At 37.2% G+C, this 24672-nt stretch overlaps 1 protein-coding gene across 1 annotated transcript in view; it reads left to right on the top strand.

Annotated features, from left to right (window-relative positions):
- Window positions 1-24672, top strand: part of rimbp2b (RIMS binding protein 2b) — a 48350-nt gene that overhangs the window by 4795 nt on the left and 18883 nt on the right. The window contains exons 3-11 of the mRNA XM_088935873.1: window positions 348-398; window positions 3227-3247; window positions 6370-6574; window positions 7269-7417; window positions 11042-11118; window positions 14227-14336; window positions 15406-16224; window positions 22837-22988; window positions 23308-23790. Of these exons, the coding sequence (XP_088791999.1) occupies window positions 348-398; window positions 3227-3247; window positions 6370-6574; window positions 7269-7417; window positions 11042-11118; window positions 14227-14336; window positions 15406-16224; window positions 22837-22988; window positions 23308-23790 (2067 nt within the window). The remainder of the gene's footprint in view (window positions 1-347; window positions 399-3226; window positions 3248-6369; window positions 6575-7268; window positions 7418-11041; window positions 11119-14226; window positions 14337-15405; window positions 16225-22836; window positions 22989-23307; window positions 23791-24672) is intronic.

The raw sequence follows: 24672 nt of genomic DNA on the forward strand, positions 1-24672 counted from the left end.
ATGAGCCTGTTAAATCATAGTAATAACAACACTATCAAGCACAATCATTTTGTCTTTCTCCAGTGATTATATACGTGTGAACAGGGGACCCTACCTGAGAGCTCATTGTTGCTGACATTTATAAGAAGTGTCTCCTGAGTGTTTGTGTAGCTCTGTGTTGTGTTGATATTTTTTTTTTAAATCACTTGTTTAACAATCACTGAAAGGAAAGCATTGTTTTTAAAGGTGTACACACTCAAGAGCTTTTTGATGGTCCTGACTGGGTCTTTCCTATCACTATAAAAAGTGTCTGACAGAAACACTGCCTTTTTTTACACCTAAGTTTTTCTTTTCTCTTATTGGTAAAGGCTCAGGTTGAAGCTAAGAAGGAGCATGAAGGAGCAGTACAACTGTTAGAGGTAAGCAAAAGGTATTTTTGTCTTTGTTTTTTCTCATTTCTTAATTTGTTTAATTTTGTTGTTAGAAATTAATTTGAATGTACTGTAGCATGTACTGTAGGATCAGATGTGGAAGTGATGTGAATACAGCTTAGCTAATTGTGGTGTTCTACATTATTAGTAAGATGTTTGTTTTTTTAATAGCTGAGCACCATAAGCAAGAAATTCTTATCTGCAAAAGTTATGGGAATAAAATAATAAAAAAACAATAAACTGGGCAATCTTCCGAAAGGTTGTTAGAACTGATTAAAAACATAAAAAATATCATTTTCTCCTTTTTTATTCTTTGGATTGCTTGACCAATATTCTCCAAGCATCCAGATATAGTCTAAATGATGGCAAATTTCCTGAACAATAGTAGAGTCAAAAGTAGAATGATTTACAGTTAAGTGTTGACACATTTTGTATCTGGGGTATTTAAGACATTGCTAGGGTTACAATATGAGTTCTGTTGAAGCAGTTATTGCATTTTTCTAGCATTACTTTTATATGTTGTCATTTTTGTTTCATCATTGAATTTTTCTTTGGATAAGTAAAATGTACGCATATATTTCTAGACCTATGAAGAACCAGAGCCATCTCAATATGAGCAGATAATAAAGTTAATGTTTGTCTAGTCCTCACACGCTCTTATTTTAACCATTTGGTACACAACCCTAACACCAGTTTTTTTTCCTCATAGCCTTATAGTTTTCAAAACCCTAACCCTAGCTCAGTCCAAACCCCTACTCTCAGCTCAATGCCTTTTCAATTCTGTCCTTCATCTCAGCAAAAATATAACTTTTAGGATAGAAAATAATATTTTCCAGCCATAGTCCAAATGATGGTAAATTTGCTTTTCAGTTCTTTGAGGTTAACATTGGAGGAATATTTGGTCAAAACAGTTGGCAAATGATAGGTTTCAGATATTACATGGACCTGGTGTATTTTTATTTTTAATTATTATTTACATTATAGTTACATCAAAGTAATCATTGTGTTTTTCTAGCTTTGCTTGTATAGTTTGATTTGCTGTTCAAAAAAAATGTTTCAGTTTACATTTTCTTTTGCAATGGCTCTCAGTATACATATGGTAGGTAAGTTAGATGATTGACCCATTTGGGGACACAATATTATTTTGTAACACAGCATTCAGCACACGTTTTACTTAATGGAGCTCAGACCATACATTTGGGAAGAAGAAAAAACCTCAGTTTCCATTAGTTGGTTCATGTACAGTACACGTACTGTGCATACTCCTTCCCGGTTGCATTTCTCAACATCCCATCCAGCCAAGGTAGTTAAAGTCAAAAGTTTGTCCATAAGTCCATTTCAAGTGTTAATGAAGCTTTCAAATGCTTTACTTCTTGGGGGTATTTTTGAATTCTTATATGTGGTAGGTTTCGGATGAGTTCTCCAGAACAGGTCAGAACAGTGTTCCCAAAGGCAGGATATTAATCTCAGTTTAATTAAAAAAAAAATAGCAGGCAAGAAAGAATGGACATGAGAATAAGTTTTCTAATGTTGCCAGTATTAAATCAATAAACCGTATCTCTGAAACAGATATCGCCTGTGTTCATCTCTGATTTTGATTGTTTCATTGTGTGATGTATTCCTAATATCATTTAAAGCATATCAATTCACATAAAAATGGAATCTTTTATGCTGAAGATATGTCCACTGAAATGAAATACAAAGTGAGACTTTCAAACGCCATTAACGTCCATACATTTGTTAAGCCCGTTGACTGATTGGAAAAAAAATCAATTAAGCAAATCTCTGGCCTAGTGGGATGAATTCAGAGTAAAGGTACTTGGTTTATGATGAGAGGTAGATTGAAGTTGGTGGTGAGGAGGAGGTCTGATTTCCAAGTATTTACAAAGTCTTACCGGTTTTAACTGCATTTTGTGTTATAGTAAGAAAGTGCTCGATCATGTTTCTTTTTTTTACTTTTTTGAAATGCATGTGGAATACTCTGGTCTGCGTCAGGTCATACCTGTACGTATATACTGTAGATAATTTCTTGGAAGGAACATTCTTCAAAGTTAGCATGTGTATTAAAAGCAAGCAGTCTTCATAGGTTATGGGTAACTATCAATCTGATTCTGTAGCTGAGTGGTACCATATTCAAAATCTAAGCAGTTTTTGGCTATTTTGTACAATCTACCAGGCACTTTAGGTTTCTAAAAAAAAATAATAGAAACCTCCAGAAAAATATAATTTATGTACAGTAGCTGTATTCCACTGTATTTGAATGTCCATTTTTGGGTTCACTTGTCAGTTGATACCTGCTTTCCTCTTTTAATCAACTTTACAAATAAGGTTTTTTTTAATAAAAGAGTGCTTGCAAGTCACAATGTCTAGGTTGTGACAGAAAGTCTGCAGAAAATAAGTATAACTTGTATTTGTTCTTGTCTAAATATTTTTATGGATTGAAAGCAAATACAGGGCAGCTTTTCTAGAAGCAAAGCTATCGGATATTACCAGCATTAAAGAAAAAAACGCAGATGTAAAATAGATGTACTATATTCTTCTGTTTTCACTTAACATTTTCTGCAGGATGTTCAGTTACAGTAGGTTATAATGCTATTTGTTTTGCACTTAAGTTACAGTATGTTTCTATTTATATGTGAAGTTGATTTGTGTGTCATATTCTGTTATTGATTGTTTTGCATGATGTGAAATGAAATCCTTTATCTTTTCTTATTATGTTAATATTCAATAGTCTTACTGTGCATTATGTGACATTATTTGTGGTATCTTTTTCTTTTGTCACTGTGTTATTGGTATGTTTATTTCTTCACATACAGAACACCTTGGACAGCATGCAGGTATTTCAGAATTGTTTGTTGCCTAACATTCTTCAACTATTATTATTTTATTATTTTGAAAATGACAGATGTCCCCCAGTTTAATTTGAGCTTTAATTCTATTTAATTTATATTATATTTCACTATTATCTATACACTATCAATCTGTAATCATGCTATTATGCATTTACATTATTTTGATAATCATAGCATTTGAGGAACTGTATAAACTGCTGATAATTAGAAATATAAAAATAAAAAAATAATATTTATTCTACTGTTTTTATAATCTTAATGTTTTTGTAATCTTAAAGATGCCTATTCAAATTTACTGCATTTTCTTGAGAAAAAAATTGATGGCTAAATTAATTTGGGGGTTGCAGTGCTTCAGACATTCTTCTCTAATTTTGCATGATTCAAGAACTGAACAGATGCCAAAGGTCAAAAGAGATAAACAAGACAATAACTTTACTTTTTTCATATGCAATCTTTAAACCGTAGAACCAAGTACAATGTTGATTCTGGCCACAAAGACATGTTACCCATTCCACAATTGTTTAGGCTACCAACTATTTCTAATAATTGCAGAAATATTTTTTGATTGAATCCTCTGATTTTCTGATTGAATCCTCATGGGTAAAATGAAGACAACTGAGAAAATAGGAATATTCAGTTCTTGGACATGTACTACAGTGTGTTTGCAATTCTTCTTAGCTGTAGACCTGTGTGGACTGACTTTATATTGCTGAATCACTAGTGCAGATGAAGTAACTGAATTTTAAAATCTGATCTGAAGGATCCACAGCTAATAGCTGTCCTGTATTAATTTACTAAATGATAGAGAGACATTTTCTCTAACTACAAACTATACTCCATTAAGACTTACAAAACAGAGCTGAAGGAAGGCCCCTTCGAGACAACACACCTGCTGGTTTCCATTACAGCTGAGCACAGTTGCCTAATTGAAGCCTTAATTGAAATAACAAGCTTCTTGACTGGAATTATTGGCAACTTTTTTCACCACTGAAAAGATTGGGATTTTATTCCACTCAAGAAATGCAAAAGGCAATTTTCAACATGAGCTAAAAGCAGTCGGAAGTTCAAAACAATTCTGTTATTAAGCCAATTTAGGCTCCAGTTGTGTACAGTAACTGAGAGCTCAGCAGGAGCAGGAGCAAGAACCAGTATCTATGTGGTCCCGACCAGGATCCCTGTACTAAAGCATTCTTCTATTGAAAATAGATTAATATCTCTTTAAGTATGTGCTTCTTTAGTTTTGCATGAGTTCTGCATGTATTTACAAGATCATTATGTAAGATAGTGTATATTCTGAAATATACACTGAAATATATAATTCACCAACTCAGCTATTTTATGATATCATTTAATTATGTAGTGATCTAAAAAGTCATATGAGCCAACCTCATACTTCAGTCACATCTCTACAACCGAAATGTTGTGTCTCTTTTCTTTTCCTCCATGGAAAAAACCTTTACCAGTTCCTAAAAAGTGACATCCCTGATTTTAGATGCATATTCAAAGAGCAGCAGTGTCTCTGAAAAAATTATAGTTTTTCTCTTAAATGGAGCAAACCATTTGGAGAATACAATGTGCAGGACAGAGGAAATAGTCAATCTGGGAGAATCTGTCCGCACTCTAAACACGTGTGAAATCTCATAAAGTGTGCTGATGATATTTTCCATTGTTTGAACAGTATACACAAAAGATATATACAAAACAATATGCAGAAAACTTGATCTAGAGATGATTCATGCCAGCACATAGAGGAGTGAGCCTTTGTAAAATATCAGGGATAGAAATATGTACTTTGTCAAAGACAATTGACTTGTTGGTAGAGGCCGGTATATGTAATACTATGAAACACAGTTGTGAAATTCAGCTATAGTATACTGTATTTACATATGGTCATGTGTTCCTCTTTTTCTTGGCTAACGAATGACCAAAGAAACAATCACGCATTCCACTGTTCTTTATGAAAGGGGTGGCAATGGGGCTACCTGTATGTCCCATCACTAAAATAAGCTATAATCAAATTGAATCTCATTTGATTTCTGTTTTATGAGTTTTTCATGTCAGGGACTGATCATTGCTTTTCTATTCATTACCATACTTGGCTAAAAGGCTAAAAAGAATTAATTTTTTTGGTTTAAAAAAATATTATAATACCCACAAACTAAATGCTGATGACCAACTTTCATAAGAATATTCTGTAGCAAAGGTTACAAACCAGAGGAGGCATTCGGCCTATCTAGCCCATTTAGAAGTTAGTAGGTAGATTCCTGGATCTCATCCAGCTGTGTCTTGAAAGAAGCCAGGGTATCAGTTTCAGTAACCTGGCTTGGGAGCTTGCTCCATATTCCCACAACCCTTAACCTTTCGTCAAAGTAGAAGTGTCAGCAGGAAGATAAGTGGAAAAGAAAATTAATAGTACTCATCTTGTTGGATACATCATGCTTTGGAATATTAAAACTAATGCATCCTTAAAAAAAGGCCATTTTCTTCCTCCTCAGAGATGAAGAAGTGACCTTGAACTACTAAGTTATCTATGACTTTTTCCAGACTATGACCATTACCATAGGTTTTTGTATTTGTAATGCTGTACAATGAAAAAAAAACAATAATATGCAATTACAGGAACCTTAGTTTTATGTTGTACTCATGAAGGGCTAGGAATTGTCTGTGATATGGAATAATTGATCTGAGTCATCCATCCTAGTAACCAATACAGATATGATAGCCAAGTAATGTCTGCTATGAAACCTATAGAAATTATTTCAGAATAAAAAATTGAGTTGGAAGAATTCTACTTCTTATTATACCTTATGAGACAGGCAGCTGTAGGATGCAATTTTTTACATATACAGAATTGACATCACATACAGTATGAGCAATAAAAATATACTTACTATTTATAATCCCTTAGATAAGTTAGTTCCTTCTTTAATTTTTACAATATGGGTTTACATCTGCCAGTTAGAAGGATAAACTGTGTAAGTCTGATCAGCAGCAATAGATTTGTCCCTCTTGGTGGTCCATTCTACATGCAGTGTGGCAGGATAAAGGAAATCACAGCCTGTGCTCTCAAATGCTTTACAAACATTTTGTGTCTGTGTGTATGGTAGGCCAAGGTTCGAGAGTTGGAGGAGAAATGCCGGTCACAGAGTGAGCAGTTCAATCTTCTATCAAAAGAGCTCGAGAAATTTCGCCTGCAGGCTGGGACGTTTGATTTACTCAGCACTAACCCTTTAGCAGTGTGTGATACTCCTGGGACTCCCACCAAATCACTGTCCCAGCTCCTCAATGGACTAGCCACCCCAATTGGGAAAGGTGAGGGAACCTACCTTCTGTGTCACAAGGCAATAACACAGATCAACTCTAACCCGATTAGGTTTAAAAACCAAAAAAGTGCAACAAAAATTAATTAACTAATTGTGGTGAAAGATAAGATGGACTGGTCATTGTCTTTCTAGATATCATGCCATTTGTAGTAGAGAATAATTGTTTCAAGACCGTTTTTTTCCATAAATACTACAGAGCTAATTTGTTCTTGTGAAAACACTGACCTTAACGAACACAGAGAGCGGAAACTCTCTTGTACTTGCTTCACAACTGGTACAGGGTAGATAAACTGGTATAATTTAATTAAGATTTGCTGCCTCATGATTTTTTTTTTGTATTCAGTAGCATTAACATCACTTTTGTTTCCTTTTTTACAGTAGAAACAATATCTTAGATCCAGTTGAAGAAGTGATCTCCAAGATTAAAAACTTGTTTTGAAAGATTAGAACTTATCAGAGATACAGTGTATGGGTATTTCAGAAAGTACATGTTTTAAAAAACACAGTTGCGTCATACAATAGCAGTTATACAGTAGCAACAAGATGAGAGAGAGAAGTACTTAAGTTGTAAACATTTTTGAATACATTTAAACAGGGATAAATTAGATTTGGTTCTGTGTATTACTGCAATATTGTTTAAAAGAAAACTGTGTAATTTTTAGTGTATTTTTCTTCTTTTCTAGGCAATGAGAGTCCTGCAAACAGAAACATAATATCCGAATTTATTCAACCTATCCAGATATCTGGAGACAAACCTGAACTCCTGTCTGTGAAGCCAACATTCCTCACCAGGACTCGGACTAGTAGCCCCCATCGTGCATTTTTGGCAGAGGTCAGTTGTTTTATAAACTTATTATCTCATCATTGATACAATTTAGCTTTTGCTTAAGCTTTCGGATCCGTCATTTGCTCAAATGTATAGCAAAAAAAATAATAGTATGTACAAGCTGCTTACGTCCCGTCCAGACTGTTCCCCGCTTTCTGCAAGCAACAGGCACAGACTTCCCCCGTGACCCTGAACTGGATGAAGCAGTTAGAAAAATAAAGGATGGAGGTACAGGCTATATAAAAATTAAACAGTGAAACTGAAATAGGAGAGATGTTTACTGGTAGTTGTAATTTCACAAAGCTTTCATCAGAAGTTCATGCCCTTAAAATATTTTATTTTGTACAAGTAGAAAATCCAGGGGGAGGGAATATTTGCATTTATCCAGGGTATAAATATGTGCATTTGTGTAATGAGCTAAACCTTTGTATCATGTCAAGACACCAAATGTGCAATTTTATTGCTTATTGTATGAGAGAGAAAATTCTGCCAAATATGCTCAATATGAAGGACAACCTACTCTAAATTCTTACTGTGAGTCCTCTGAGAAAGAGTTGACATTCTCTTTAGCTTTTATAAAATTTCCCTGTTAACTCATTCTGCTAATAAAAAATATTTAGATAGTGTTGCCGGAACACATCGTTCTTGGCAAGTATTTCCCTGATCCAATCTTTATTGTATGCAACTCTGCCTGATTTATAGGCATAAAATAAATTCTACAGCTTGGCAATCATCATGCAAGCAGGCGAGTCAGTTTTATCCCTCTCCCCTTGCTGGTCTTCCTTTCTTTTACCTTGTAAGCTATCAAAATCTTGGGGAGTCACACTCTTCAAGTGCTTTTTGGGGAATGTTTAGTTTGGAGGAAGGCATGAAGTAAATCTCCAGAGTGTTGGCCAGTATTGCAGTCATTGCAGCTACTGCAGAGAGAGCTCTTTCATGAGAGGCGAGGAGGCAAAATGCAGACTGAATTTGGTGTTTCACAATTCTCCCAGGGGTGGAGCACAAGCTACAGTATATGGCTCCTAGGGTGTGTGAAGCTGTCTTTCACAGTTACTTGTACTGTACCATCTTTTCTAAACATTGCTAATGTAATATGTAAGATATCAATGTTCCATCTAGCTTGTTTGGTTTCTAATAGGTGATCAATTCAGGGATCTCACCCAGCTGGTTTTTAAATAAGGTCAGGTTATTGCTTTCAAATATTTGGCATGCTGGATTGTTCCAGTCTCCCACAACACTTTCTGATTTCTACCTTCAGTCTATGGTCCCTGTCTCACTGTTGATCTTGAGGAATTTGTGTTGACTTTGTCAATGTCTTTGAGGGTTTTGAATTTAACACGTTGGTGTAGATTTCATACATTCCTTCAAACCCAGAAAGATACAGAAAGAGAGCCCCCCCAAAAAAGACCAAACTTACTGTACTTGTTCATTCTACTCCAGTAACCCATCAATGCATGTGTTCTTTTTATAGTGTCTTTAGACTTGTTGCTAAGCAACCATTAATTCTCAGCACTCACTTTTCTGTCCTCTTTTTGCTCAGAGGTTTCAAATGAAAAGAGGCCACTTAATCCATGTAGCTCATTTGGTAGTTAACAGACAATTGATCCAGGGATTTCATATCTCATCCAGCTGTTTCTTGACTGGTTCAACAATTTAATTAGCAACATACCTGTAACTGGGTAGCTTGTTTTAGATTCCCAAAACACATTTTTAACACAGGACCATGGTGTGTCATAAGTTCATATCGTTTGGTCCATGTGTTTACAGATTGTTAACTGAGAAACAAGAAAAAAATCAAAAACAACAACAAAAATGTTACTTTGGGTATGTCAAGCTGTTTTACTATCTACTGTATAAACCAGGCTATAGAAGAAGGCTATTGCATAGGAGACCAAGAGACCCAGTTCTGCAGGTTTTAGTATCAGGCAGTAATCATCATCTTTTACACTACTTTTATTAACAGATGAGCAAAAGTTTGCCAAGGCCAAATGGGTATTAATTCAAGACCCTGAGTATCTTAAAATGGTTTGCTTTTAAGTACAAATTCAACATTTTTTCCTGAAGCAGAGGTGTTTCCCAGTTTATACCTCGCATAATGAAAGGGGTATAAAGAGTTAAATATGATTTGTGCCCGTTGTTGTCCGTGTATATGCACTTATTTCAATTATTGCCCCCCAATGTAATAGATCTCAAAAGGTTTCAATATTTTAAACTCCCTTATGCAGAAGATTGTGTATATCACATCATATCACTTCTGTCAGTAAAATTACTGCAAGATTTTGTAGTTCTTTTTGTAATAAATCCCTGCAAAGTGTTAAATTTCAGCTATTAATTCAGGAACCATTCCATTCCCTTGTGGTGGTCCATTTATCTTTAAATACTAGATGTAGTGCTATTTCTCTAGATAAGAAGGATGTGATTTCCTCATGAAATTGCTTAGTGGTGCAATTCAGGCGGATGGATAGATAAAAATGTGATACAAAAGATTGTTTTAGAAATGTGTGCTTTGCTTTCATGCAAATAAATATAAACAAATTATAGATGCAGCTTTGTCTTTCAGCTATCAGATTGTCAGACCATTTTTCATGTTGTTATTGAGCCTTACATTTATATCATACATTCATATTTACAGGGTGCAAATATGTCAATAATCTTGAGTGACTTTCCTTAGTATCCTTCACACTCTTATCTAGGTCTGTGACTGATGAGCGCTTTTAGCTGTGTTGTTGAGCTATTACATGAACAGGTTCATCTTTGTCTCAGTAACTGATTTGCTAAGCATAGTGAGCATTACATCATTCACAGGGTTCTACAGTTAACTCTGGAATATCCTACAATAAAAATTAGTGTTCTTTCAAAAACTATTTTAGGAAATTGAGTTTACATAGGATACAAAAGATCATGGTTAGTTTCTAAACCCCACATGTGTATTTCTAGTTTTCTAAAAAGCAGTGGCTCAGGTAAGGTCTCAGTATTACTTACTGAGTATTTACTGTTATAGCCCTGTGCAAACACTTATAAGCTCATTTCTATTTGGGCAATTCCAGAAAAGGGTAATGATTCCATAGCCGAAAGGCTTAAATTCGGGAAGTTCATGCTCAAACTCTAGCACACCCTTGTTTGCCCTTTCCACAAGAATCTTTCCCACCCCATACTGAGTGTTACTCACTTCTGAACGAGTCCTGAGAGGAGTCTGTCAGTAGCCTATTAATATTATCAATATGGGCAGTGTTGAGGTGTTTTGGAACTGTTGATCAGACACATGTAGCTGGGTAATATTTTAAACCAATTACTTTTATCTGACAAACCCAAGGTGTTATAATATAAAGTTTCAAACTTTCAAACAAAATGCATTTGCAAAACACTGTTTAAGTTGTTTTAGTTTTAATTTTTCCCTACTCCTCAAGGAGAGACCTGACAATTCATGCTTTCACCAATTAGCATCCATTCTAGTCAAAGACATCTCATCTGTTTCTGATCTGAACTGGTTGAGAAGATCTTTAACAGGTCAGACCTCACCTTGATCAATAGGGGAAAATAAATATTCTATTCTATAATTATTCGAAAACTGATTGTAAATATACACGAACCCATGAGTGATAAAGTTATTTGATTTTTTTTAAAATGCAGATGGACAATGAACTAAGTTCTACTACTTCCAAAGCAAGGTACACAGGAAAGGTCCGTCTCTGTATTGCCCGATACAGGTAAGGGTATTGGTAATTTATTCAGTCTCAGTAATTGAAGTTCATAATCAGTGGAAACATGTCAGTTTGGAAAGGTTATTATTATCTTTGGTGTTGCAGTCGCCTGCCTCTCCCACAGAGTTGGAGAAGGTGCTGCATTATCTGAGTGTTCCTCAGCTAGTGCTCCAGAGTACAGATCATCAGGCACTGCACTGCAGCATTTTTTTGCTGTTTTGCACGTCATGCTAAATAAGGAAAGTTAAAATTGCAATTTGTCATATCATTTATTTTTTCTTGTGCACTCTGCTCTCCCAAAATCAAGATTATTGAAGTTAGTTTTCCAGCAAATTTGCTCCTGCACACATCCTGGTTTTAGCAATAAGCCATATCTGCAGGTGTATCGAAACCTAATATTGACTATGAAACTTTAAAACTCTCTTTCTGAGATTGTCATTTAGATTAACATGAGCAGTGAATTCTAAGAAACTTAGTCATGGGAGGGCAGTTTGTATACATCTATTATTTTTTATAAATCCCCCAATATCTCTCCACATTTACAGGTGAAGTCTGTACAGATTAGCTTAAATGAACACAGCTGGTGTTCATCAGTAGTTTCCTGTCTGTATTTGATCTTGCAAAACTAAAATTTGTTCTGTTATGGACTGAAGGTACAATTGGGAATTACTACCGTCAAAAGCCCTAAATTAAAATTGCCACTTGTTTAGTTGTGAGGCCTCTTCAGTAAAAAAAGTGTTCTGGATAATTGTGGTCAGCAGATGGTACTAAGCAAGTGTTAAGTGTATGTGACTTTCAACTGCTCGAAAAATATAGTAAAAAACTAAACTAAATCTTAATGACTTTATACAACGTAAGTTGTTCTGGGGTAAAGGACCCCAAAAATGATTTCCCATGGATCTCTGCAGCATTATTAAAAATATAAGAGCCACAGCTGCCCATACGCATTTTTATACTTTCAGTATATCTCAGATGGTGCTGCTCAGCATGGCTTCCAATATGAAAAAAACAAATTGTGCTCAAAATAATTGCCGTTCCCTAGAACAAAGAGAACTATAATTCTTATTCATGAAATGCATTTAAATCCTCCTACATTTTATCGTCAGCTCAAGGAATATAGTTTGTACGAAAAACAAAAAAGTTTCTTCATGATGAATCAGTTATTCTCCAGTTGAATTCCTTAAATTGTATGGATGCCCTTTTTAAGGACTATTTGCTGCAGCTCTCCAATGTATCATATTTCATTTTCTTTACTTGCTTCACTTGTACATTCATCTTTTTATTTGCTCAGTTCATTGTTATTGCCCCTTGAATAATTTTAACAGCTAGTTTCTATTTCCCCTGACTCCATCTCTCATCCATTGTATCATTAGAATCAACACTAAAACACTTGTAAGGGGGAAAATCTAACTGGTGCCATGCCATAGGATGAGACCACTTAAACATGATCTAGACACCACACTTGCTTTGAATGTCATGAAACAACCAACAAGCCCTACAGCATGGATGACATTATTATCTACAGCACCTCCTGAGCGGTCCACCTTTATCACAACCCATCCATCCTTCAGAAGATCAAGAAAGAAGGCCTAACCATCAATGGTGCTGAATGTTCTTTTTCCCTCATAGGTGTTTGATATCTGGGTGAAATCATGAGTGGCATAGTCTGGTCTTATGCAGACAAAGTTGAGGCTATCCATAAATGTGCCAATCTTAAAGGCATGTAGTTGTTCTTGGTCTGATCAACAGGTATCTTTTGTTCCTCTGTTTGCTGACAACAAACAGTATAAGTAACCCCACAAGGATAAAACTCAAAAAGAATCTCACTTGGAAAGATGAATGATCAATTCCTTTCCACAACCTAAAAAAATCAATATTCATGCACCTGTCCTTAAAAGTCTAGATATTACAGCTCTGCCTTTGGTGCATACAGAACAGATGCCTCAAGTATTATCTTGGAAGGATTTGCCCTGGAAAAAGATGAATAGGAGCCCCCAGTTATATACCTGAAAATTGCAACTGAGAGAGATGCTTGACGTTGAGGTCTTAGCTTTCACATGGGCTTTAGAAAGTCTAAAATGTTGCATACTGGGACAACATTTCAAATGGGAAATGGATCATCACACATCTCCGGGAGTTTCACATACTGTATTGAAGGACATCAATAATCAATGCATGTTCTGGGCGTTATCTTTGCAAATTTTCCTTCATTGTTGCAGTTTATTTGTCTTGAAATCCGACTAACCTGGCAATTGACAGTGCTTGCCTTTAGAAATCCAAGGACTGGAAGAGGAAATACTGTATCTTCCTGCATGGAAATTAAATCATGCCAACACCTTGAAGATCACAATGTTCTCAAGCTTCCTTTGTAAAGACAAGGGGATTTATTGTGACAATGCAACAACAGAGGCTACACAAACAACAAAGACGTGTACTCACCTGAATCTTGAATCCCACACCATCAGCACATGAGTCATCCTTGGCAGATTAAGGCATTTGGATAAAAGAAGAGGGACACAATTAGCAACCGACATGAAGAAATGTGACATATAGACATTTTTACACAAACACAAATTCTTTCTGATGTAAATATTTTAATTGTTTTGTCTTAACTGTTATTTTCTGATCTGGAGTATGTCTTTTGTGCATTGCAGACAAGGATAGGATGTTTAAATACTAACAAATTAGTCTGTAATTGCCTAGACCTGAACAAGGGAGAAGGGCATTATATTTCATATTTTAAGTATATCTGTGTCCTGTGTTAATTGTTGGGAAAGAATTAGATGGTAGTGTAGTGGAGAAATAGTAAGACAGTTAACAATTGCATAATGCAGGTGAATAACTGGACTAATTGGTGGAGCAGAAGCTCGATTCTCTGGAGGCTACCATATAAACTACATATAATATGTTTTCACAGTAATTATGGACTTTTGACATGATATTTTAATTCTTTTAACCAACAACATCACAATCCTGGCCAGCTTAGTTTGAGTAGGTCCTTTTGTCCTGACATACTTTAGATGGGGCCCTCTGTTTGCGTCATTCCTCCATGTTATTGTGATATCTGTAGGCTCCCTATTTTATAATTCTGTTTTTCTCCTTTCTCTGTTTTAGTTACAACCCCTATGATGGACCCAATGAAAATCCTGAAGCAGAGCTCCCCCTTGTTGCTGGGAAATACCTCTACGTCTATGGAAATATGGATGAAGATGGGTTCTATGAAGGTCTGTTGCATAAGGTGTACTTCAGCTGTGTGTTGTATCTGACTGTAGTTAATCCACACCTCTCTTGTATTAAATACTTATTCCTTCTTTATGTATTTTATTAATAGTAAAGAAAAGAGAAAGAGAAACACCATGAAATTAAAAAGTAGAACACAGAGAACCAACCTAGATATTAAAAGCTAAATCATTTATCACCTGCAAAAATTAATGAACCACTAAAATTTTAATTACTAACATACTGCATTATCTCATGTTATTAAATTGCTGAACAATAGTTTAAGAATTTATTCATCAGGAATCAGACGCGAAAAAGATATATAGCCCATTTAAAGTTCAGCGATAACAGAATAATTAGACATCCATGCTCACATAATCCATTAATGCAAGTATGAATCCATTACTTTGCATTAAACAATAAATGTGCCACATCCTGATTTTGTTTAGATTTTTAATAACACTGAATATAAAGTGTAGCAATAACAGAAAAATATTCCTGGCACACTGATCATTGAAATCGCTTTGCTCAGAATTTAGGATGATTAAACACAAGTCCTATAGTCAATAACTTTATAGTTTGATAACTTTATAGAGTACAGGTACTGACATTTGGTGGCTATGATTAGGCACACACAGTAGCAACATACAACATACAAGTGCCGTGTCCTTCCAGAAAAGGGGGAGAAAGGACAGAGGAGGTGGTTGCTTATCTTAATTACAATTTGGATGCCTTTGTTGTTCGACAGTGTCGGTTACAGCTGTATCTGTGCTCTTCTAGGTAGTGAGCGTGTTACCCAGATCCTACCATGACATAAAGGTGATTTCTAAAATGAAAAATATATACAGGTATGCCTATTAGTGAAGCAGATAAGTAACTGTGGTAAGCATTATTGCTTGTCTTCAGTGAAGCCGTGTTGGGTATTTATCCTTCTGCTTGTACCACATATGAAGTTGCTTTCATTGTAGTATAAAAACTGATGTTTACTGCTGTTATTCTAAAACCACAGATCTATGAAGTTTATATTGTGTTGCTGTTTGTCAAATTCTTGTTCTTACGGTGTTTCTCCAATAGGAGAGCTGCTGGATGGGCAGAGGGGTCTCGTTCCTTCCAACTTTGTGGACTTTGTGCAGGATGAGGAGATGCCTTCGGTCCACACTGTGGACAGCGGTAAAGAGCAGGGTTACCTCAACCACACGGGCCAGGCGAGTAGTGGCATTCTGCCGGATTCCAAATTCGACGGCAGCTTGACTGGTGACATCACCAGCTCCTGCAGCAATGGGACAGGGACCCTGGATGTCAGCATCGACGAGATCGGAGAAGATATTGTGCCTTACCCCAGGAAAATCAACCTGATCAAGCAGTTAGCGAAGAGCGTGATAGTGGGCTGGGAGCCGCCTGTTGTGCCTCCGGGATGGGGCCCCATCAGCGGTTACAATGTCTTAGTGGACAAGGAGGTCCGCGTGAGTGTACCTTTCGGTGGCAGGACGAAATCTCTGATAGAAAAGCTGAACCTGGCTACATGCACGTATAGGATATCCATACAGAGCATCACTGAGAAGGGGCTTTCAGATGAACTGCGCTGCACCCTGCTGGTGGGGAAGGACGTGGTGGTGGCGCCTTTCTACCTCAGGGTGGACAACATCATGCAGACGTCTGCAGAGCTCTCCTGGCTGCCCAGCAACAGCAACTACAGCCACACGATCTTCCTAAACGACGTGGAGTACGATATGGTGAAGGCCGCCTGCTACAAGTACCAGTTTTTCCAATTAAAGCCCAACATGGTTTACAAGGTGAAGGCAGTGGCTCAGCCCCACCAGATGCCTTGGCAGCTGCCCCTGGAGCAGCGCGAGAAGAGGGAGGCCTCTGTGGAGTTCTGCACACAGCCCGCAGGTCAGACCATGTTCTTTTTCTCGCCGCACTGTCCTAGACAGACCCGCTGTCCTTCCATGTCGTCATGGCGACATATTTCCACGTAAAACAAACACTTGTAAAATGTGGAGGACTGTGATGAAATCTCTAAATGCATTTTCATACTTTCTCAAATACTGGATATTGGTGTAGCATTGTGCTTGTAGAATAACATAGCAGGTGATTTTATCTAATTATTGATAGTTCAACTGTAATTATCTTTACTTTATATCACTTGACACACTAAGGGTATCTAGAGAAGACCTATGATCAGTTGAGCCTAGGGTTATTCTCAACAGGGGAAAGTTAACCTGGAAGTTTCTTATCATTTTGTTCAGGTTTTTGGTTTCTGGATCTTACACTTATCCTTTTTTGTGCTGTGGTAGTGCACTGTGTCAATCTCAGGTGCCCTGCTGCACAAAAGATCAGAAAGACAAGTGATAAAACTGCTTCACCAGCTGAAAAGTGCAGCCTTAAGAAGGTCATTCTGTTGAAGACCAAATTGAAATTCAGCCAGGACACATGGATATCACCCCTACTCTTTCAAACAGTGCCAAAGGATCTTTAATATCTGAGCAGTGAGAACCTCAGTTTAACATTTCAGCTGAAGGACAATGTATTCTACAACACATTAAAATAAGTTTCCCAGTAAAATAAAACCAACAAATTAATTAATTTTTTAGTATTTTATGTTTTTCTTCATTAGAGCATCCTACAGAGCTGAGATAAAAAATTGAGCAAGTTAAATAACCTCGTATTATCTCAAACAGTTGTTGTGCCTCAATAATGAGCATCTTAAGCTGACATTTTCTTGTTCTGTCACCATAGCAGTAGAACCTGTAAGACATTTTCTGTTATTTGAAAGCTGCAGTGACTCATTGATTTCAATAAACCTAAATCAAAGAACATTATCTGTACACTTTGTACTGCATACAAAAGAAGTTAATGAATAGGTCAAAAAGATAACGTCACACATGACAGCCCCTGGATATTCCAATTTGATACTTGTAGTTTACAATATTACCTGTATTTAATTTTTTTAAAGTCTTAAAGTAGTATTCTGACTATATAATTCATTGTGACAGATACTTTGCCTGTTATTTTTTGGCAGTTTATCTTATTGTACATTCTTTTATTGTCATTATTTTGATGCTGCTCTTGAACTTGCAGTGTAATAAAATTTCTTTTCTGGCTGCTGAATTAAGCTAAAAAAAACAGCATTTTCTTTTTCACCAACAGTGTGGAGGAGTGGTTTAAAGTTCTGGATTAATGACTGGATGTTTTTTTTAATTCAAATCCCATGTAAGACATTGCTTTTGTACCATAATCTCAATGAATTTATAGCTAATAAATTCCTGACAAGAGCTACAAGATCTGTTATAGAAGAAACACCAGTAGACCAGTAGAACAAACATGTTGTCCTTTTTTTCCCAAATAACTGCTGTTTCTCTTATTTGTTTGAATTTATGTCCCACGAGAAAATTTGTTTCAAATAGGGTTTAACCAGTCAGGGTTTGCAAAACTCACAAGTCATTACCTTTAAGTTATCATTCAGCAACATTGCTGATTTCACTTAAAATGTTCTGTGGGACACGATCAACTGCATTTAATTCTGATTCTGCAGTTCTTATTGATTTTCAGTAGAAGATAGTTCTTACGTATTGACTCTAATGAAGATCACGTTTGTATGAAGAAATCGCATCAGCTGAACATGTACATTTGTGCAGCACAGATAATGTGGCCTTTCAAGAGTACGCACACACTCCTTCTCCTAGAATTCAACCATCTGCAGTCAAGCGTCTCCTAAGCCATCTGTGCAAGCTGGTTTGTGTGGCCAGAGGAAGTGGTAATTTCCTGGTAATTTGCAGTTTGTCAGTGGTGAACATGAGGGTGTTCACCTTGTGATGTCAGGAAAGTTTGATAAGATAAAGATAGCATTTGAGTGCTTTTCAATTACAGGGGGATATCCCTGCCCCTGATGGTTAACTATTAGATTACAGGATGCAGTTCATATGGGGCATATTTGTGTTAGTTTTCTGCTCACACATACTGTAGTGAACAGTTTCATTGTACTGATTTGAACCTCTGCACAAAATTGGAAGGGCAAATGTGAGGCACAATTGGGAGGTCTTCATCCTGGAACCCCCAGTGTGTGTGTAGTCGTTCTTCCTGTCAATATTGACAAGCTTTATCTCTGCATTTTCCCTGGTTTGTGAGATTTATAATCAGTCACATTCCACCGTAGCACATATATGAATTAATTAGCTATTAATTTACTTAATATGTTCTGTAAAGTCCCTTGATATAAGGAAACGTTACAACTAGCTCAAACTGGATAAATCAACAATTAATTTGCTTCATTTTAAAGCTTCCTGATATGATTAAAAAGATTTTAAAAACAGTATATTCAAAGCTGATTTATCCTTTGAGGGGGAAGTAACTAAGTAGTTCTGGTAATTAAGATACACCATTTATGTATGTTTTGCATATGATCTGTCCTTTAGTTCCCATCCTGTTGCTGTTTCTGTAACATTACAGTAGTTTTTTACAGGACAGGGCTGTTAGCCTTGTGCCCAACCTCCAACGTGGAGGACCTGGCGCCCAACATGAGCCACAAACCCACTACCCTGACATCATGAGTCTCACGCTCTACCAGCAGAGCTAGTAGGGGCCTGTCACAATAATTCTCCAACCAAAATCACAACTGTCTGATCACAGCGTGGCCACACTTTCTCCGTTAGAAATGTGATCTGTTGTTTTGGACACTTTGTGTTTCCGCCCACTGAATTATTTTGTATTTTATTATACTTTCAATAAGAACAAATAAGGTATTTTAAACAACTGAGTTCATTAAGTCTTTGCCAACCTTTCAGGCGATGTTTTCTTCATTATTTTTTCTCTCACTTTGCTTGACAATAAAAATGCAAAATGTGCTAATTTAGGCCAGGTCTACACAGGTGGCACTCAGATTTGCTAAGCTGGTTGCTGGCTGCTTCTGCAACCAATTCATTAGAAATACCGTGCAGCCTGACAGGCCAGGAAGCAGATTCTGTAGCATTAGCATGACAGGCTACTGCTGTAGAACCTGAATGATAGATCCTTTTCATTTTTCACACACCAGCTGTGACTGTGCAAGAGCTCAGAAACCACACATGGTGAAATCAGCTGAGCTGTGTATTCCTGCCTGGGACTTGTCAAATGTTCTTGACTGGACATGTTCATTTTTCTAATGACAAGGTCATTAATTTAGAAAATGAGAAATGTTGAATCACACCCTACCATTGGATGTGTGAGTGTTTGAGGATGTGTTTGAGTGTTCTCTTGTAGTTAGTGTTTTAAAATGATTAAAATTAATAATCAGAAGACCTAGTGTTCAAGAAGTGTCAGAAGTAATAGAAATACCTTACATGTGTGGAAAGTAGTACTACTGTACTGAAAAGAATTGTGTCCAGACAACTGCTGTAATTTGACAGTAATAGTTTATTTTGTCGTAGTCTACAGAAGTTTATAAGCGCCACAGAAAAAAAAAATAGGTTTATAAGAAATAGTATTGCATTTAAACAAGACAAGTATTGCGTTTAAACACAGTAGTTAATTTGTGAACAATGTTGCCTACCATATTAATATATTGCATTTTATATGCAATAATATTGTCCTGTGTAAAGTAGCGTTGACTTTAACAACATAATAATATTTTTACACTCCTCTTTTTGGAAAAAAACGTGTACGTGTACTGTCTTTTGTATACACGGAGTAGAGCACAGTGACAGTGAGCATTCCTGGGTTACACGCATGTTTGTGGCGTTTCTGTGACAAGTAGAAATGACACGGCTTTCCAAACGTAAGTTCTTCTTGATGTGAAGCTGCAGAAACGTGTACTGTACATCGGTTTTCGCCTACTCTTTAAACATTGAACGGCATACGTTAGCGATGACTTGATAGTAAGACTTCCGTCATTGTCAGTCAGGGAACCAAATGTGTCCCATAGTGGACTTGGAAACAGTGAATGTTATAAGGTAGAAAGAGGAATAGAACATCTGAAAAAACTGTAGACCAATTATTCCCAGTTCAAAACCATGTGTTTAAGTAATCTCCAATGACAGTATCTTAACATTTTCAGGCAAATATCCCTTTGCAAAACCTCAAACACACAGTATCTACAGAAGAATCAGAAGATTAACACTATTACAAATAGTACTTGTTTGAACAGGAAGTGTTACACATGTGCCTATGGATTTCTTTAAAATAATTCAGTTTCAATTAGTGAAGCAAAGATTGAGATTATTTTTTAAAACAAATCAGCAGTTTATTCTTTCATTTTATTTTTAAAAACTGTTCCTGGTAACCCAGCCTATGGTCCTTCTTTCTTCAGTTAGGTTTTCTTACTTTGTTTACAAGCAACTCAGCATTTATTCTAACAAAGAATTCCATTATTTCTTTCAAATTAGGGTGGTTTTTCAACGCTGAAAGATTGATTTTTTCATAATGTGCGACTAAAGTCCTTTGAGGTATAATTACCATCGGTTCACCTTTACTTTCATTATTACTTAACAGCAATTAAAACAACAGGAATCATGTTAAGCTCAGTGATGAGTGTGCTGGATGTGAACTGAACCCAGCAGCTGTATTGATTGAATGTATTTCACTCTTGGGCAGCTCTCACTGTCAGAGGAAGTGAGCCTTGCCACTAGGCATGCTCACCTTGAGCTCTTTATTATTTTTTTTCTTCTCATTTTTGTCTTTTTATAGTATTCCCATTTCACTGCATGTGTCTTTCAGTGATCATAAAGGAATTCCAATAGTCATTGATAAAATTATTTTCCTCACTTTTCTTAACGACACTGGTGGTGGCTCAATGCCAAAAGTCTTGGCAACTCTCACGCTGTCACCAGCTTTAACAGCACTGTCAGCTGATTGCAGCTTTGATTCAGCTTCCTTGGCCTTTCGGATTTAATAGTAGGTTCTGCTGTTTTCAAAGCCTAAATTGACTTCAGCACATGCATTATTGAAGACACATGGTGATTGAGCTTGAGGAGCAGCTTGGCAGAAGGTATCCTACTGGACCACCCTTTAAAATCGTTTTGAATTTATTGTAAAGAACTGTTGGAGACGTGCAGTGCTTGAGTATTTCTGAAAATAAGTATTCAGTGTTTAAAAATAAATTTCCTGCCCCCAGGACTAGATTCAGCTGTGGTATAAAAACCAGACCATTTTCCCACAGTACTGGGTGAGTTGTTTTGAGCTCCTCTCTGTGCTCAAATTTCCATGTTCTTAAGGAAATATCATTTGTACCTTTTCTCATGAAGGCTTGGTAAATTAATTTGATGTTTAATTGCAGCAGAACTGACACTTGTCTGGTCAGTACATGATCAATGCATCATATGGTGGCTCCACTGGGTACACTAACTAGTTTAAAATACATTTACTCGAGTGCCTTTTTCTCTGTAAGGGGGAATAATATCCCTTCAAATTAATAGTGCTAAAAGGGGTGTTCTAATACACTGTTTATCCTGTCCCAAAATCAGATTCTGTGAAGATTGATCTCAAACCTAGGTTTGGAATTCTGTGTTATTGAAAAAAGGCACCAGAGATTTATGAATAAAAATAAAAATGTTAACTATACCATAAGTCCTTTAACCTACTGTAAGTCCTTCGCAGTTTGTAGATGACACCATATTGCTTCTCAGTGGTAGAATTACCCTGATTTGCTTATTACACCATGAGCAACAAATAAAAAATAAGACTTCTAGGACTCTAAAAGCACAAATTCCAAGTTGTTCTTGGACTGCTGTTTTTTTGTGAAGGGCTTACTACCCCAATTTGGTCTCATCTGTACTGCCAAAGAGGTTAAAGAATTGACCTTCGGGAGCTGAAAAAGTTTGGTGAGAATATGCCACCTAAATGTACTCACATGGAAAAGAAACACACTCAAGCTGCATTTACCTGGCATTTTTATGGAAACACATTAATTAAATATTCAGTATTCTTTTATCCCAAGGGAAAGTACTACCCGAACAATCAAAACACTCAGCATTTTAAATTGAAAATAACATTATGGTGTGTGCCTCATAACTAATTAATGCAGAGCACACACTACACTTTCATTGTACTGTACATAAGTACAGCAACCTCCAAACGTATCCATAGCTTACATGAACTGTGATTAAACTTCATTTAGACGGAAAGTGAGAGAGAGAACACCCACTGTTTTCTCATATAAAAATTAAAGTCTTATTTAGAATGTGTCTTTCACTATTATGTGTATAAGCTACATCTTTTTTATGTCAAAAACGGTTACATCCAGTCTAAATGTACCCCAAAACTCAGTATCTTGTGAACCCTCCTTCTACATATTTACAGGGTTATGAACACGTTCTATTGAAATAAATGATATTTTTAGAGTAATGCTATTACTCTGTGCTACTAAGCATTCATTTTTCTTGCTTTTAATTCGTAAATGTTAAAGAGTCTTGATGTAAACCGGCATTTTCTTTGCTACATTGATGTAGCTGCCGCCCTTCAGGCCTGTGAACCCACTTGAAGGCTGCTGTATGGGCCACTAGGCTGTGTTGACGTGTGGTGTCCCTCCAGCAGGGCCCCCCGCTGCCCCCCAGGAAGTGCAGATCGAGTGCGGGTCAGCTCCAGGGGTCATTCAGGTGAGGTGGAAGCCGCCGCCCCTCAGCCCAAATGGAACCTCCAATGGAGCTAATGTGGTCGGCTATGCTGTGTGCACAAAAGGACAGAAGGTGAGCCAGCAAGCGTCGCAACTGCTGTTTCCCTGTTTTATTTTAACAGTATTCTGAACTGTATTTTATATATATATTTTAGATTTCTGCTTTTCTATTTTCCGGGTACTGTAGCCTAGGGGGTCGGGTGGGTTGTGGGCTCAATTTTGGGTTTCATTTAGTTCAGCATGTATGGAAGATGGCTGATCAGTTCTCCCTAACTAGAAGGAAATGCAGTGAGCTTAGCAGAAACAAGCTCCTTGCTCTTTCTGTAATCCATGAGCTGTGCAGTGGATCCATTTACCGTGCTGAAGTTTTTATTTCCCCCCTCTCGTTGCAGATTGCGGAAGTCCTGTACCCCACAGCAGACTACGTGACGGTGGAGCTGACGAGAATCCAGTGTCTGGAAGCCAGGGAAGTTATTGTCAGGACATTATCAGCACAAGGGGAGTCTCAGGACTCCCCCGTCGCCGTCATTCCACACAACCTCCTGGTGCCTCCGCCCCCTCAGCCTCACCCCGCCCCCAAGCCCAAGCCATTAGCAAGTGCCAGAGAGCCAGAAACCAAAGAGGAGCCCGGCGCGGCTCCGAGCGCGCGGCTGAGCGAGCCCTGGGAGCCGGCCCGCTCGCCCTCGCCCTCCCCTCTGCTTCACGGGCGCTCCCTGGAGCCGCCGGCCCCCCACTTCCACAGCCCCGCCCCCGGCCGCCGGTCCCCCTCTCCGCAGAGGATACTCCCGCAGCCTCAGGGAGAGCCCATCCCCAACACCGTGGCCAAGGCCATCGCCAGAGAGGCGGCCCAGAGGGTGGCCGCGGAAAGCAGCCGGGTGAGTGTCCCTCGAGTGGCCCCCGAAATCAGGAGACGAGCTGTATTGTTGTGCGGTTTACAGGCACGCATTCCTAACCTGTAACTGTGTAGCAAAGATGTTCAGGACCCATTTTATTCAAGATTAACATCTTTAGCCGAGTTTGAGTCCAATCAAAACTTTTTAAAAGTTTTCTTTTCCGTCCTGCATGGCAGGGCTGATAGTAATTGCAGAGTTCTGTACTCTGATTGCAGCAATCACAGTTATAATTAGTTGGTTTTGTCTCCCTTGCTTTTGTGGGTAATTATCATCTACATGTTTGCCGAGTGATTAGAAATATTATGCATTAGAGTTCATGAAGGCACTGTCAGCTTTTTTTTTTCTCTCTTAACTTTTTTACCTCTGTCATTTTCTTTTGTTAATTAAGCTGTCTCTGTGGATTGAACACAGAATTGAGAACTGGGTTTACCTTTGATTTATTGCTGAACGTGAGGTCTGCTTGTTGGCCCTGCTTTTCTGGAGTGGAGTAAATTATGATTCCCAAATCAGGAGTGGCATTAGCTGGAGTTCTCTAGTTCTCTAGGAGTGTTAAGTGCATCTGTAAAAATCATTACTGTATATTATAGAAAAAGTCTTTACAGACCACATTAAATCATGAAGTTTAATACATGCTATTTAGTATTGCCATAGTATGCTATCAGGAAAATTTAGTTTTTTTTCCAAAAGTATATAATATATGTAAGATATAATAACAGTGATTTTTTCTGAAAAGTCTGTGTAATCTAAAAACACTTTTCTGTGGAATTAATACTGTTTATCTTCTAATTTGTAAAACAATAGGAAATCATTAGCATACATTAGCTCATTCCAAGCCTTGAGTGTTGTAATACAGAAAGGAAAAAT

This window comes from Atractosteus spatula, chromosome 17 (genome assembly GCF_055471065.1).
Source record: "Atractosteus spatula isolate fAtrSpa1 chromosome 17, fAtrSpa1.hap1, whole genome shotgun sequence".
Taxonomy (NCBI): domain Eukaryota; kingdom Metazoa; phylum Chordata; class Actinopteri; order Semionotiformes; family Lepisosteidae; genus Atractosteus; species Atractosteus spatula.